This window comes from Haliaeetus albicilla, chromosome 2, assembly GCF_947461875.1.
Source record: "Haliaeetus albicilla chromosome 2, bHalAlb1.1, whole genome shotgun sequence".
Lineage (NCBI taxonomy): Eukaryota > Metazoa > Chordata > Aves > Accipitriformes > Accipitridae > Haliaeetus > Haliaeetus albicilla.
Genome location: NC_091484.1, coordinates 29,586,980 through 29,604,099, shown reverse-complemented (window position 1 = coordinate 29,604,099; position 17,120 = coordinate 29,586,980). Strand labels below are relative to the sequence as shown.

General features: G+C 43.3%; 1 protein-coding gene across 1 annotated transcript in view; it reads right to left on the bottom strand.

Annotated features, from left to right (window-relative positions):
• Positions 1–3,057: 3,057 nt before the first annotated feature.
• Positions 3,058–17,120, bottom strand: part of LANCL2 (LanC like glutathione S-transferase 2) — a 33,327-nt gene continuing 19,264 nt past the window's right edge. The window contains exons 6-9 of the mRNA XM_069812095.1: positions 13,752–13,934; positions 11,470–11,646; positions 8,050–8,122; positions 3,058–6,261 (exon numbers count right to left, since the gene is read on the bottom strand). Of these exons, the coding sequence (XP_069668196.1) occupies positions 6,146–6,261; positions 8,050–8,122; positions 11,470–11,646; positions 13,752–13,934 (549 nt within the window). The 3' untranslated portion in view covers positions 3,058–6,145. The remainder of the gene's footprint in view (positions 6,262–8,049; positions 8,123–11,469; positions 11,647–13,751; positions 13,935–17,120) is intronic.

The following is a 17,120-nucleotide window of genomic DNA, read 5'->3' as shown; positions in this document are numbered from 1 at the left end:
TTGCGTGGCAGCAGTGGAGGGCTGGCAGGGCTGCTGGTGCAGAGACTGCTGGTGGTCTGGGGTAGGTGCTGCTTGGGGGAGATTTTTGGTTGGGGGGGTGGGACTGGGTGACCTGGTGGGTGGCAGATGGGTGGGTGTGACCCAGCACCAACAGAAGGACAGAAATGATCCAGCTGCCATCAGTAAAAAGGCATGAAGTGGCACAGCCTGAAGACTTGCTGGTTGGCATCCTGCATGATGCTTTATTTCTGTGGGCAGCTCCAGGGGGTTATGCAGACATTGGTTATCAGCCTGGGTTTGTTGGTAGGTTGCTGTGGTTTGAGAGGGGAGGAGATGAAGAATATGCTTGTAATACCATCTTCTTCTAACTAGCTACTGTCAGGAGTAAGCAGGGGTGCAGAGTCACTCCGTGATCATGGGACTGGCCTTGCAGATGCTGTGTCCTGCCTATCGCAGGAGATTTTGGGAATTACTTTCCTTCAGCTTTTGGTTCCTCCCTCCCCCGCCTTATATGCTCCACATATCTCCTTTCAGCCCTGCAGCAGGAGCATGAGATCTTATTCAAGACGATCAGAAGAAAAGCAGCAATGGGGATTGCTTTCTGTCCTTCAGCAGGGCTGTAAAGCCTCTTTGAGCAGTCAGGCCAAAGCTCACCCTTCAGTCACTGGTGACCCAGCTCTAAGTTCCTCAGGCTCACACTGAAGGCAAGGGCTGGCTGTTGCCAGAGCATCTCCTGGGCTCGGAAGATGCTTTTTTTTTTTTCTGAGGAAAGTAAGTTTTCTTCCCATAAAGCGCCTTGCTGCCTTAGGCCCTATTGAGGGAGGAGTCCATATTAATGGGTGAATTAAGTTCATGGCAGTCTGAGGGTTTATAAAGTTTTGCTGCTGCTGCTGCTTCTTCAGCCTTCCAGCAACTATGCAGCACTCGCTGTCAGGCCCAGGGCAGCTGAAACACCTCTGCTAAGGTGTAGGCAGGAGAGCCTGTCAAGGCAGGGCTGTTGGGCTGAAGCTGCTAAAGTAGCACCATCATCTTATTTGTGGATTTTTGTTCTTGATTCTCCCCTCCACCTCCTTCTCCCTGGTGTGACCAGGTGCCCCAGGCTCATAGGAGAGGGGCAAATGTCACCTGCAATATCCTCCAGCACCTTCCATGCCTCTCTGTAATTAGCAGGCTGACTCATCAGTTGTGCTGCAAATAGGACCTGGCCTGACAAGGAGGGTACCAACCCTGCCATTTCTGTTTGGGGCTGCCTTGCAGCTGCTCCTGTGTTTCATTATCACTTTGGGAAAAGATAATGCAGCAAAAAGCTTTTTTGTTTTGTGGGTGGTTTTTTTCCTTTTATTCCGAGCTCTGTGACAGCTTACATTGCTTTGAAAACAAACAGCTGGGACTACATTTTTCCAACAAGCTCTTCAGACTGTGTGGTACACAAAAGCACAAAGGAGGTATTGCTCTTTATTCCCTACTTAAAACAAAACACAAAACCCCAGATGGGTTAGTTGTATATGTATATGCCCAAGGCAGCAGTTTTTGGCACACAGGTCAGCCAAGAAGATAAACCACCTTGTCAGATAGCGGAGCCTTACTTTTTTTTTTTCTTCTGGTCTATCTAATACATTGCTGCTAATTCAGTGGGTGAGAGAAATGGGCCAGGATGTATTTGCAGGCCCTGTGGCTTTGGAAGCCCTCCCCTCTGCTGCCCTGGCACTGGGGCTTCGAGCTGTCCTACAGCTCAAACTGATTTTACAGTTGTTTGTACTCTTTGATAGGGAAACTACTACAGACACACCATGCAGGGGAAGATCCGGCATAAGGCAGTTTCTACAAAGCAACTGCTAGATAATGATGCTGTGAAAGAGGAGAGGTGCAGCTGGCAGCCACTGTCCCAAGCTGCCAGGTCCTGCAAGGTGAAGGGGACAGCAGGGAAAGCAGAGGGAACAGTGACAAGTTAAGCACCCCTCTGACTCCAGGGGCTAGAGATGGAGGTAGCTCCTTAGCTGCATGTGTTATTTTGGCTTTATGCAGTGACAAAGTCACAAGGATAGGTGTGTCTATGTCTCTATATTTATCGCATGCTGTCTAACTCTAGCTTATCTAATAGCTACAGCTGGATTTACAGCAGCCCACTTGTATCTGCTGAAGAGAAGCAGTGGCTGAAGACAGGTCACTACTGCCTCCTGCGTGCAAATCACGGCTGCTCTGCCGTGCAGAGACGGGGTTCCTGTGCGTCAACGTGAAACCAATGAAAACGAATGGGGGGAAAAGTGAGCAATTTCACTAGGAAAAAGACTGTTGCATCAAAACACCCTGATGAGGCAGGGCTCAGGCAGCACAATGCTGCCTAGCTATTACCTGACATGCAGCACACATGCTTCTTCCCAGCCCTCTATCCTACCCTATTTTGACATTACAGAGAACTGTTGTGCTAAAAAAAGCCCTAATGCATTTATCTAGCTACAGCTGAGTTTGTAGAGATTATCTTCAAGTCCCTACCTACAGACCAGAAATAATGCTATTAATTCAAAAAAGCAGCAGTTGCTCTCTGTGGCAAAGAGGGCCACAAGTGGCACATGGGGCTTTGTGAAACAGAAATACTTACTTGCAGCACACTTTAAGTTTCCTTCTGTTAAAGCCAAGCTAGAGAAAAACATCAAGCTTTCTCAAAGCTGGAAAACAGATGTTAGCTGGACAGAGAGATTTCATACATGTGTTCTTAAAAACCAGCTAGTCACGAGTCAGGCTGTAGCTGCAAACTGTTCAACAGGACCTATGTGACCAGAGAGGAAAGCAACACTTTGCACTAAGCAATCCACATTAAAAGCACCTGGGAGAAGCAGCAGTAAAGAGGCCTGCAACCCTAGTAAAAGGTGAAGGTGTAGAAAAAAAAAAAAAAAAAGGTGGCAATTTGCCCACTCTCTGGCATGTGTTTCATCCTGCAGGACTGTAAGATCGGGAAGCGGTTCAGCAGTAAGATCAGTGGGACAGCTATTGCCACAGTGCTGGAGGGAAGGAAGGAGTACAAGGAAGGAGGAAAAAAAAAAAAAAAAATCACACAAATTACCACCACATAGCTTGATCTTTACTAATAAAGCCAAAGAACAAAACATCAGCATTTTTTTCCTCTTTTTCTGCCCAAAGAGCATCTCCATTTTTAACACTACTGCTTTTTGCAACAGATGGACAATTACACACGGACAAAGCAAACAAGGGAATATTAAGACTTTTTCCACATTTTTAGTTTGATGTGATTTCTGAAAACAATGCCTTGGTGAAATACATTTTTTCACCTTCACACAATATCCTTTCTTAATGGGCCACCTAGATATCACAGTGCTGTGACAAACAGAAAGGAGGAGCCACGGGGAAAGTCACATCAGGAAGACGAGGCAGACGCACTGTCAGACGCTTCCCGACTCGATACATTTCCAGTCTTGCTCAATTCCAAGAGGACTCTGCAGAGAAAGACAGTGCCAAGCCCCACTGCAGCAGAAGGCTGGCTACAGTACAGAAAGAGCTGGTAGCTGACTTGCTCATTATTTCGATGGGTGCACTCAAGCATCTTGGAGAACTGCTCAGTATTAGGCTGTTCTAAATGTGTATATACCTATATATTTTTTAAACCAGGAAGCTTTAATTACCCTTGGGCTCCAGCCAGCCAAAATCACCTCCCACATGTGCCAGTCCAAGCTCAGCAGCAAAGGCAGCATATATGTATATAATCACCGAATGAAAAAACCTGCCTGTTGACCCCCTAGTTAACAGTCAGTACAACACATGCTTGGGATTTGCCAGGAAGGCCGGTGGCTTCTGTTGTGTGTTTGCAGGCAGTTCCTGCAAACCTGGCAAGCCTCTTCCCGCTTAACCCACCCCACATGCTCTGCAGTCACTGCCAAGGGGAAGGAAAAAAGGGGTAGGGTGATGTGAAACAGGATCAGAACTGCCTTCTAACTCCTTAAAATTTCTGTGAGACTTCACCCTGGGCAAGTTTCCTCCCTGGCTTATCTATGGGCAGGATCAGTGATCCGCAGGCTGAAGAAAGAAAAACAAAGTTAGACCTTAGCATGGTTGCCATGGAGGAACATCTCATTTGAGATGGCCTCTACTGGTGCACTCTGTGCATTGCCTCTCGTAATCAGCTCTCCCTGTTCCTCACTGATCCCTCCGCTTTCTGCTGCTCTGCTCCGGTTTGCTTCACCCCAGCTGCTTGCCATACAGCATCCCTCACTCCCACTGACTTTCAGCATTTTCCCTCATCCCTGGCTGTACAGATGCATCTGGGTTTGGTGTCCGCCCCCCCCCCCCCCCCCATCTTCTGCCCTTTGGCAGAGGGGTGGAAAAGTCTTTCCTCCTGCTCCCGTGTTTTAGTCATACCTGACAATCCAGCAGAGGAGCTACACTGAGACATTACAGCTGTCCCTGCACTGGCACTGCTGCTGTTGGCCAGCAGAACCAAATGTGGAGATTATTAACATCCCAATGGATATGGCAACAGACACTGTGAAGTTCAAGGAGGTCACCTGCTACCATTCAGATATTTATGCAGGAGCAACACTGCATCTCCAAGCCTGACCGCAAACACTGGCGCTCAGCAGATGGCCCACAGGTCATGTATATCCCGATGCATGCCTGAAAGGTCAAACTCACTGCCATCTGTCACACTCGCACCTGACAGAAGATACCAACTAAAATAAGCACCTGGAATGACAGAGCACAGGGAGCCCTGGGGGAAGGATGACAACAGAGCCTGAATGAGTTAGAGTGTGCTACACCTATTTACCTTTTTCAAGCAGTAAGCATATTTACTATCTGGAACACATAAGCCTGCTGTAAGTGTACTCAGAGTATGTCCCAGTTCTCCCAAACCGAGAGCCTCATACTCAGGAGCACCTGGAGGCACGTCTAGTATTTCACAACCCCACCACACTACAAGGGGAAGCAAAGCACTAGCAGCACAGTTAAAACTAAGGGCAAAAGGCTTTTTCTGTTTGGATTTTAAGATGAAATAAACTTCAATTACAGCCTCGAGCAACAGTTTCATATTGCTTATTAATCTTCTGCAGCCTCCACAAGCAGCTGGTATTTATCGCTCCTGTCATACTACATGGGCTAAATGTGGTGTGGCTGGGAGAGGGAGGGAAGGGCCCAGAACAAATCACCACCTTGGTTTGGAAGCAGCAGTCATCCTGAGTTACCAGCATGAGAAACTGCCCTGACGCCCTCTCTTACTCATTTGTATACTAGGATGCTGCAGGACAGGCTTATTACAAATCCACACAGAGGAGAAGAGAAGCACAGTTATGCTGTCCCTGCTCTGCTGTTGGTGGGAGCGGGAGATTAGTACAGGTGACTCCACCTGCAGTTTAAGCTCATGCCATGGGATGGGGCTTTGCAGAGGTGGGAACAAGCATCTCCACCCTGCTGCAAGTGCCTAACACGTTAACCAGGTGCAGGTACCAAAGGGAGCCTCTCTCAGGCTTTCAAAAAAACCTCCCACAACAGCAGCAAAATATAAATCAGGTCCCTTCCAACCTGCTAAGTTTCTGAAAACAGAGATGGCCTCATACCTCTTCATCAAAAAAGGCTGATCTCCATCATCTTAGCTTCTAGGGACTGTGGAGAAAAATGCAGAAAAATACAAACATAAAAACGTTTTTCATCTCTTTTTAAAGTTACCAGCTCACCAGTGAAGCTGGGCACTGTCCTGCAGCTAACTCTCTGGCATAAGGTGGAACTCTCTGGGTAACCACGCTGCAGAAAGCAACACTGCTGTTGTGAGTCATGCACAAAGGTACAGGACAGAGATTCACACAAAGACCAGCTTTTTGCTAACAACAAAAGACTTGAATCAACACACAACACCAATAAACATGCAGAGCATGTCAAAGACCTGAAAAAGACAAATACAACAGAAGAGAGAAAGTTCAAAACTTGACTTCTCTTGTCCTACGTCTGAAGGTGTCACTTTAACAGAACTTAAACGTGGCTTCTCCCGTTCATGCTCTAATGACTTCATGATCCTTTGGGGTGGGCGGGGTGTGAGAAAATGGGTTCATCCATCTGTCGGTTCAGGGTCGAGTTGGTTCAGTATCAGAGGCACTAAACAGTCTCATCTCTTTTGGCATCAGTTTCCCTTCAAAATGATCTTTTAGCTGTCCTGTTCCACTTTGTTTTCCCTCCTTTGAGGTCCAAGTTCAAACGCTGGAAACTGGGAAGTCTCTGGTACTGAAATATCTGAGAGGAAGTGAATAGCTCCAGCCATGCCTAAAAAATAACGAGAAATAGATCTTTGTGCATCTTTGACATTAAAATAGCACAGCTGACAGCAAAGGCAACAGCACCTGTTTGAACACCGCCTCACTAGGTCTTTTTTTGAACAGGGGAACTTAGGGCCTATAGTAAGGCAAGTTCATCTGTACTTTGCCCAGGAAACCAAGTATCACTTGAAAAGATCAAAGGCAAGAACCAAGATCTCTCTGCTACCATCTTTTCAGCTGCACAACCTCAATGCTACTTCAATTAAGAAAAAGTAAATCCCAATTTGGACTGTCCCTCATAATTTGAGCAACTCTTGCTCATCATTTCATTGGTTAAAAAACAAAGGCAAAACTTTATTATACTTGTGATGTACAGATTCATTTGTTCACTATTCATAAAGAGATCATCCAGAGCCTGAAGCACTAACACCAGCATCACCTAATAAAACTCTTAGTGTGACAGACAACAGAGGTGCCCTACAGTAGGAGAGCATACAAATACAAGCTCAGTTTTATGATTGAGGTAAAATCCTATTTTATCAACAGCTAAAGCACATACAAACAAAGGAACCTTCCTGAAATACAGCATCTGAGGCAAATGAAACAATTAGGACAACCCCTAAGATGCACATACAACTTCCACTGAAAGTATGCACATACATGCAGAATTGGACAACTTCATACACAATTTTGGCTACGAAAATTTGGCTACCCCCAAATTAAGACTTTTTTTTGTCTCAAAATTGAGATTTCTAGATTTTTCTAAAAAAAAACCTCACCAACATTAAAAAACTAAAATAAAAGCTATATGTCAGCATTAAAGCACAAATCATCCTATTGTTGGCACTACCTCAACTTCTCAACAAATTTCAAAGCTCTTATACAATAGATTGTATGCTTGCTTTTTCCCCTCTACAAGTGCATGCAAGGGAGCTCTCAGGAATAAGAATACTTGTACTTTTCTTCCTTAAACATGAAGACAATAACTCTGTATTTAGAAGGGATGCATATAACTACTGCTCTCTTGTGTTCACACCTTGGATTGGTTTATTTGTAAAATACTACTATTCGGTCTGCTGTAATTTCACATATTTGTGATAGGTGGCATACTAGGCTCACTGTTCGTGAAGTAGCAGTGCTACTTTAAATCCTGCTTGGGTCTTTGATTCCTTGCTACTGTCTTTCTAAAACGTAAGGACGAGATAGGGAATAGAAAATAAACTACAAATAAAAAATTACAAAGCTCTAGGAAAGTATTTAGGAACATCTTTGAACTTACAGGAAAGCCCCTAAGAACTCCGCATTTCTTTTCTGTTCAAGTGATTTTGGTTCGTATTAAAACTAGTTTTCCTTGCTTTAGTATTGCAGCAGAGAAGGTCTAGTTCTGACAAACCAGCAGCTTCTACTAGAGATCCCCTACCCACAGCTGCTCCTTTGCCCAGTCCCTCTGCAACAACACCCACAACAAAACTGTTGCCTGGACTTCTGTTTGCTTTAAGCCAAGAGCCATCGGCACAACAGATTTTTTTCCAAGAATAACAGTGGCACTGGCTTTACATTGGAAACTACTAAAATGCAACCAAAAGTGAGAGTTATGATAGTGAATGACTTTCTTTTCTTTCTCCCTCCCACACACCTTCTTGTAGGCAGAAGTGGTTGGTGGTAGGGTCTGGGTCTATGTTTAATAGTAGAGGAACCCACCAAAGATTTCCCAACTCCTAAGCGTGTGCCAAAACTCCAAGGTTGCCCTTCCTTCCTGTATAATACAATACCATTTACAACACCACCACTTTACCTTCAAAGAGAGAATAAGGTCGGTCAGGAATACGACATCCATGTGCGCCATAGTCCAAACACCATTCAGCAAACTGGGGAAAACAAAACAAAAAAGTTTTGTTTTGTTTTAACATTTTTTATTTAAGATAAATGCAAGCTTGACTATCTGCAGATCTTTAATAGGTATTAAATGTAAAATTGTGTAAGCAGAAACACAACACAGAAATCACTGTCCAAGATCAATTTATCCCACTTCAACTGTGACAAGGCTGCAATTAGGTTTTAGGATATGTATTTCCACAGCACGAGTCTCAGTTTTGTAATGGTGTAATTAGGTGGGCTGTACTTAACTTCTGTTTTCTGTTTATCAACCTTGCTACATGTCAATGAAAAAATGCTGTGAGAACAGATATATTCAGTTTCAAGGGCAAAATTTTTCCAATACTGTATCAGTTTCTTATCTGTCTTGGTGTTTAATTTATCCACCAGCTCAGGACTCAGGGTCGTTAACTGCATTTTGGTTTTCTTTCACTTCTGTGCACCAATTTAGAGTATTAAATCTCCAGCTGCCATTACTTAGTTTTATTTATTTGCTGTCCCCAAGCCTTATGAAAAAATCATTCTAAATCAGTTAGACTATTATGATCATCCATGTTTTGCTGCAGAAGACGGAATACCATTAAGAAGAGTTGACACTGTCTTGTGTTTGATCAACACTGCTGCAGTAGCTACATTAGACATACATGACTTATGAATCTGGATCAATTTAATAGCAACCATCTATCTCTTCTTTATGGCTCCATAGAGCATACAGCGGGCCACAAGTTCCCCTGGTATTTCTGTGCTTGGAAGAAAACCACTGCTTACTCAAAATACAGTGTGAGGATTCCTGCAAATTAAAGAACCGAGAGGTCTTTCCCCGCTCTCCCTGCAATTTGGGCAACCTGCTAGCAAACAGATCATCCTACTAACTAGAGGGTGCCCTGGCTCTAGAGTTGGAGCTATATGGAGTGTGAGCATGCCCCCAGAGCCATCGGTCTGTTCAACAGGAGGATAAACTGGCATCTCCTCCCTTCTTCCCCCCATTCTGTTCTGTTTAAAAGTTTACTGAGGGATGGATTTTTCTTCTCTTGGTAGGGGTGTGTGCATGTATGTGAATGTCTTGAGGAAACCCAGCAAAAAAACCACAAACACAAACACTGTGGTCTACACTGTTACTGAGAACTGATGAAACATTTTTGGGCCCCCCAAAGATACAAGTCTTCAAACCAAGGTTTAATCCTCCATGTAATCTTGTCTTATATGTGAGGACTGAACATGTTTATGGCATGTTTCTAAACTACAATCAATTCTTGCAACATCCACATCTTATTGCACACTGGCCTTTATTATTACTGCCAGCCTGGGAACTGCAACAGAAATTAAAAAAATGCACCCCAGGCTACTGAAACACAACCATCGTTTAGAAGTTCATAGCTTCAGCACAACTCACAGATCCAGTAAGCCACACTAATATCTTTGTTAAACCAAGGGGGAAAAAAAAAAGAAATATCTTCTAGCAGGAAGAAATCTGCCATTACTTGCCACATAGACTGGGCATGCTTGCTATCAGCAGTGGTTTAATCACAACGCTGAGCAGCACAGGGCTCGGATGCTCTCTGTTGCCTGGAGCCCAGGATGCCGCAGCCCCTCTCTCCTCTCACAGGCAGGCCACCTAGGAGCCGCTCAGCCTTCTGGGAGCCTGTCTGATAATGCTGGAGAAAAGCTGCGAAGCCAAAAATGAGAAGCACAAAGCAGGAGCCATGGCCTTTCAAGCTCTTCTGGTTAATTTGTGAAACAGTTTCATGGCTCCTGAGAGGTAACCAGGGATTCCTGGCCAGACTCCTTCCCCTGGGCCTCAAGTTTTTGGTGTGAGCAAACACCCCTGGGAAGGGAGCCATCTAAGTTCTCTCAGTTACATGCCTTTAGGTACCAACATAACTGCACGCTTGCTTCCCTGCATGCTCTGGCTCAAAAAGAAAAGATTTCAAGAATGCCAGACAAGCAAATTCCTCTGCCTGTTTCAAGATTTCCCCTACAAGAGCCCAAAGGGCCTGACTGAATGCTGGAGATGCTAAAATGCAGAATGGCTGCAAATACGCTGCCAGACCTGACTACAGGTGGGCACCTCCAGCAAACAGTCTTTCTCCAGCAAACACCGTCCTTCTCAAATGGATTTCAGGTATGTAATCAAGTATCTTCCTTTTTTGGCTTTGAGATAGATATGCTTGCTTTTCCCTAGCTTCGTATGGAAGAATGTCAAGGCCCTCGTAAGCCAGAAATGCAGCGCTAACAGGACTTGCCAATACTGCACAGAGCCACAGAGGTTGTACTAGAATAAAGGATGACAGGGAGAGCCCAATAGCTGTGCCGACAGCAGTGCCTGCTTGGTGCTGTGGCTCACACGTCAGCAGTGGGTGAGTCCACATGTGACTAAGACACGCATTTGCTGTGGGAGTGCTCGGGGTTTATTACATTCTCTAGGATGCAGATATGCCTACAGGTGTCCTCATGACATGATGCTTTGGTAAATGTGAGACAAGCAGCAACTTTTTAAAGCTCTGCTGACGGAGGACAGGCTGACAGTGGAGATGAATACAATAGCTTTACATATGGCCAGTGCTCATCTAAAAGCACCCAAGAAGCAACTCATCAAATTTCCCATTGCAATACTTTTAAAAAGGCCTCAGCTAAATAACTATGTATGCAATATGAAACCTAGTCTCAGTGAATTAAGCTGAAAAAAACCCCAACCAACCAAACCAAATCAAACCAAAAGTCTTATGAAATTAGGAAACAGAGGCAGATAAAGCCTTCTCCTTTGGTAACTGCTAGCATAGTCAGAGCTGATAGCAGAACCTGGACAATTCCAGTGGAAAAATTCTGAGTGTCTTTCTCTGCAATGTGTATTAATGAAAAAAATCGAAGCGAGTAATTTAACTGCAATTCAGAGCTCTAAAAGCCCCAAACAGACACTAGTCAGAAAACAAATAATTACAAAAGACTACAAACAGTATCGCTTGAGGAGCTGAGGACGACAGTGGATGTCTCAATGGAATAATTAGCACCATATTACATTAGTCTGTTATTGTTCAGGCAGGCTGATTTCAGACTCTATTTCCTTCTGAACACGTGTTTAGTTCCTCCACCCTTACAGAACATTTGTGTGTCTCACTCTGCGTATTAAGATGGTGCATGCCCCATGTACACGGTTGAAGTTGTACAGTCAAAGCGTCAGTAAAGGGGAGCAAGTGACAGGACCCTCTTGTCCCACCCAGACACACAGCCAGCTAGCTCCAGCTCTAGCACACAACAGCCTACTTCGATCACAGTCTACTCTTGCATGGGCGTTATGACATGAAAAAGAACAGCAATTTTGCTGGAATGCTGTAAAGCTCACCTTGCAAGCTCGGTAGAGGTACTTTTTGTCCTGAGTTAGGTTATAGAGAGACAAGAAGGAGTAGCCATTGCCAGCAGTACCATGACAGATCCCATATCCTTTTCTCAATAAACCTCTCTGCCAGATGACATCGCTACAATCCATAGCATCTTTCAAGTATTTATCCTCTTTAAAAGTCTGTGGAATAAAAACAGAGAATAAACACACATAAATTGAAGTCCTAATGAAAACAAAAGGAAGCTGGACCTGAGAGATGTTTCGCTTGGTGTGGGTTTTTTCCATATACAACTTATTTTGAATTTTAATAATCTATTCATCATAAACTTGCTTTTCTTTTCTTACTAAGTTGTTTCTCCTTTCGCTGCATCAAAAAAGAAAGAACTTAAATTTTTGTTTCTGAAATCAGGACCCCAAAGGAAAAACTCAAGTTCAAGGCCCTGGGTTCTACAACCTATAATCTATTTGAAGGGTGCGTGATCCTTTTTTGCTTCTCCCCTCCATTCCCAAACCACAACATCATTTGATTTGAAATACGGAAATGTAATTCTTGTGTCCAAGAAATGTAACATGGAATACTGGCCATCAAATCTGGTCCTAAAGTGCTAACTCCTGGTCTCCCTGAGTAATTCTTCTTGGTTACTCAGCATCTGCCTTCAATTCCATGTCAAAAATGCACAAGAATATCTCTTTGCATAGCACAGGGCTCTTTTCTCTGTCACAAGTACAAGTAGGAACGCTCCAATATCTTGATTAGTATTTGTACTGGAAATACTCAGAAGCACTAGACAGTTTTGGCAAAGGACCAATTTTGCAACGTTTATTGCAACTGAAGTGCATTTTGGATACAGAGAGCCCATCAAGAGAGCAGAAAACAAACCCAAGTAATTTAGCTGAACACCACCAGACTTCCACCTTTGTAAGGCTACCTTCTTGCTCCCCTTTGCCTAAGTCACTCTACAGATCAACAAGACAAAGAAAAAAAAAAAATACAGTAACTGATGCTCTACTGTAGACTTAGTCCTTTAGAGATGAAATCCCCTGCCAGGCTATTTAATAAGGTAATAGAATCAATTAATATGCAAGATTCTTAAATACACAAGCTTTATAAAGAAAGTCCTTCTCTCTGAACAGGGTTTGTCAGCTACTTAGCTGTAACATTTTGAATTAAGGCCTGGCAACAGCATTTGATTTTCAGGACAAATACTGCTGTCTATTATTGCAAGTCCCTGTGCTTGGTATGAAAGCATAGCCAGAAAAACATACTCCAATTTTTCTTACCACTTCTTCAAAAAGCAGAATACAAAGACTAAAAAAAAAAATATGCATCATGTGCCCCATCACCTTAAACGTAAAAGAGGCCAGAAAGGAGACTGCTAAACAGAACTCGGTCCTACTCTCTTATCTCCTGCAAAACATTTTGTGCTGGGGAAAGCATTGCATTGACAAAGAAGGAGGGGGTGTGGGGGGAAAGAAGTCTGCAGTGTTAAGTCAACCTCCTACCACAGTCCAAAGAAAAAGCAAGTGTGACTGCTGCTACATTCAGCAATGCTGAAAGAGATTTACAGTTCACATTTCAGGTAGCAGCATGAGTAATTATTCCATAAACCAAGCCTGCTTTTCATCAGCCCACCCAGAGGCCGACCAGGGAATCTGCCAAGAAGGGCTGTCAAAAGCAAGAATCAGTTTGCATAAATGTAATTAAATGGCATACTTTCAAATGTCATGCAAATCAGAAGTGCACAACAGCAGAGATAGCAAACCTTGTTAAGGATGGAAAAGAGCAAACAGTAGGATTGTGGTAGCTGAGCGGTTGTATTTATGCCCTAGAAGGGGCCTGGGATCTTTGCTCTGATGTTAAGTTCTCAAGAGCTATATCTTAATAATGAAGTAATTTATGGAAGACATTCTTTGGCAAGACACATGAACCTACGCTTTTGAAAACCAACATAATTCTTAAAACTCTTGGGATGAAGATTCAAAGAATTTAGGTCAGTGTTCTCACACCCAGGACTCCAATATTGAATTGTTTAAATATGTGGCCCTTTTCCAAGAAACCCTGAAGTCTAGTAACTGCTAGCACCCAGAGAAGCAATTTTACCCACTTATTTCCTCTTTACAAACATACCTATGTAAGTATTTTGAGATTCTTAGGTGCCTAGCCTAGGGTTCTGGTTTGAAAGTCTAGATCTAGAAAGATGTAAAATGCAAACCTTACAATCTAACAGGGCTGCATACAGGTCTCTCTAAAAATAGAGGTCTATTATGAACACAGAATGATTCACCTTATAAGCTTGCATGAGCATGTGGATGACTCCGGGGGCACCATGGCACCAGTGAACCAGTCTGTCAGTCTCATTGCTCAGTGATGATGGGTAATTCCCAGATCTGAACTTTTTATGACGCACATAGTCAATGCTTGGCTTCACCAGCTCTGCTAGGGTCTCCTGGTCCACATTTGCAATTGGCTAAAGAAAATATTAAAAAAACACCACCAAAACCATAAACAGAAGTAGTAACAAATTGTGTATCAACACTTAATTCTATGATCTATTTTCAATTATCTCACATAGGTGCCCTTGATCCAAATACTTTGAATCACTTCATACAGATTTAATTAATGTCTGCATACAACACCCTTGTGAAGAGCATTTTTACAGCTACTGTAGAGACAAAGAAAGTGGGGCACCAAGTTGTTACCTGTCTTACTGGAGGTGACACAGAAAGACTATGGAAGAACTGAGAACAGAATATGGATTTCAAGACTCCCAGGCCTCTTGAATTGAATTGAATCCCAGACATAAAACAGAGAGAACACTTACAGGAGAAAGATGGTTTTATAGCTTCATCGCTCATAATACACACTTAAAACACAATGGGTTACACATTTTGTTTTAAAAATAAGTAACGCAGATAAACCTGTCCTATTTCCCAATAAATGAAGAAAAGTGTATGTAGTGGCATACCTGGCAAAGGTTTATGAAGGTTAAAGTTTTCCATCATAAACAAAACTCCCTGAAGCTATGGGCTATAAGTCTGCATTTCCAATTTCAGAAGCAACAGCTACTTCCCCAGGTAGCTAAACATCTTTGTACTACAAACTCATCCTTAGATTGCTCTTCTGAATTTTCTTTCTCATTTCTTCTATTTTAGTTTACATACTTGCCAAAAGGAGAATATATCCATCAACCTGCATGCTCCTTGTAAGTAAAGGTTTAGAAGCCAAGTATCTGTTGGGTCTATAGTTGTTCTTTGTTGGCATTCCCTCCTCTACCAGCCCATTTTACAGTATTTTCATAACAGAGCTCTCTATTTTTATACAGCCTACATGATTTCTGCAATTCCTGCAAGCTGTGGGAACAACTGCAGAAATTGGAGCCTACAGGAGCCTAATAACTGAGCTTATTTTTTTAAGTAACTTGTCTTTGTTGCTGACTCGATGTCATACAATTTCACTGTTTCCCACCAGCTCCAGCACATTCACATTCAACAGGTGAGCACACTGCTACAGCTGAGAGTCTTACAGCCAAATGAAGACTTTCAATAGCTGTATTTTCAGTAAGCTGAAAAAACCAGAAGCCTGTATTTCACCTCAGCCAGGAAAGGTTTGCCAGACTTCTACCTACAAGGTCCCTCAAGCAAACTCCACCTGTGCACTTTTCTGAGTGGAAGAGAAACCTTCCTGCTGCTAATCAGAAGTACACCTGAATACAGATCAGCTTATTATGAAGAACACCCCAGAGCTGATCAGCCCTCAGTCAGATGCTGACCTGTGGGGTAGGGAGGCTCTGGGGGAAGCTCTGTTTCGTGGCTCTGATTTCATGCTGCACCCCTGCAGCAGAAGGCAAAGCAGATGGGCACCAGCAATAAATGCCTTCAGTCTTGAGCTGTGCAAGGCAAACCCAACCCAGCACATCTGTCCTTGGGAGGTAAATCCAAGAAGAGCAGAGCTCTTTACAAACCTCATTCTCGCCTTGTGCTGCTGAGAAGATCTGAGTACAAGTGAGTTCTTTGCCCAACCTGCCGAGGTTCCCAGCACCTACTTCCAACAGCAAAAAGGTAACCTATGGGTATGTGTCCTGACTCTCTGGCCAAGAGCAATGATACACAAACAGACATTTTTGCTTCAAGGTTAATGAAAGGGGCTAGGATTAGAAATTTCCTAGCCAGCACTTCAGAATTTCCCCTCTACCTCCTGGATGAGTTATTTAACACTGCTGAGCTCTTATTCTTCTACTAGTCTTCTGTAAATAAATCCAGCAATACATGTTTCCTCATAAAGGTGTTGTACAGAAATTATGATCAGTGACCTTCACATCTCAGGTGCTATGTTGGATATCCTTTTTCTGTTATCAAACAATGACTCAACAAACCATCTCCTGAATTCTTTGCTGAAAATACAGAAAAAAATCTCCTCATTTGGGGTGGGAGGGGTGGGGAAAGGACGGACTCTGATATGCCATCTTATTCTGCAGTGAATGACTCAACTCTGCATGACTCATAATATTTAATGTACAGTGAAAAGACAGTAATCTAATGCTGCATAAACAATGGCTTTGTGGTAATTCTTAAAAGCAGCAATTATATGTAAAGGAAAAGAGTTACAATTTTAACATGTAGACAGAGTAGCTTCTGCTTAAACCAAAAAGCACTGTGCAATTATTTCTGCTATCAGCCTTGAATAGTAAATGAAGGATGGAGCCTTTAAAGAGGCTTCTCAGAAAATCTAACAGAGCCAGAGAAGGAAAATGGAAGCCAGGAAAATGAGGGAGCCAGAAGGGGGCAGACCACCTTGTTGAAGAAAGCAGGAAGTGAAGATAAGGACACAGTAAATCAGACCAGCCTGAGGCCCCAGTGAGATGGTCACTGCAGAAAATGGCTGTAGTGAGGTTAAGACATGCCCCCAGATAGCAGAGCAGTAGCCACTTCCACAACAAAGTCAGCCACTTTAGCCTGAGCTACTGGTGGGAGTGGTGTGAGCTAATCTGAAACAGATGAGGAGAAGTCACAGCACCTTTTGCAGATGAGGAACAGCTGAGCAGTGGCAACACCAAATACCAGCTCAGTCACTTCTGCAGTGAACATTTGTATGCAGCTTTGGGCTGTGAGGACATACAATCCTTCCAGTTGTCTTAAGGAAAGTCATTCTGCATGAGCTGGTAAGAAAATTAACATTTACAAAGATGCACAGACTGGCAGCACCTTTAAAAACCAGAAACAGGTACAATACAAATTGTGCAGCTCTATGGCCATCTTCTATAATGCATCTTAAGGCTCTTTTTCCAGATTGTACAACAGAAAAAAGATATACAGGTGTGTTTTGAAAAACATCATAATCCTATTGGAGAATCTCAGGACAGGGGGAATGGATTTAAGTGTGGGAAACAGGAGGTATACAGAAGAGAGGAATCTCAGGACAACAGAAAGAGGAGAGCAGGGGTCATAAATGCACTAAGAAACATCAGATTTTGGGGGGAGAGATAGAGGCATAAGGAAGAGGAAGAACATATAAAGAATAAAAGCATACTGAAGACTAATGTGTGATTAAGGGTAGTCTTCCAAAAGCTTCAAGGCAGTGTGTGTGGGGGGGAAAGTCACCAGAGAAGAGAGGAAGGGAATGGAGGACAGGAGGCACCAGTGGTGCACTCCTCATT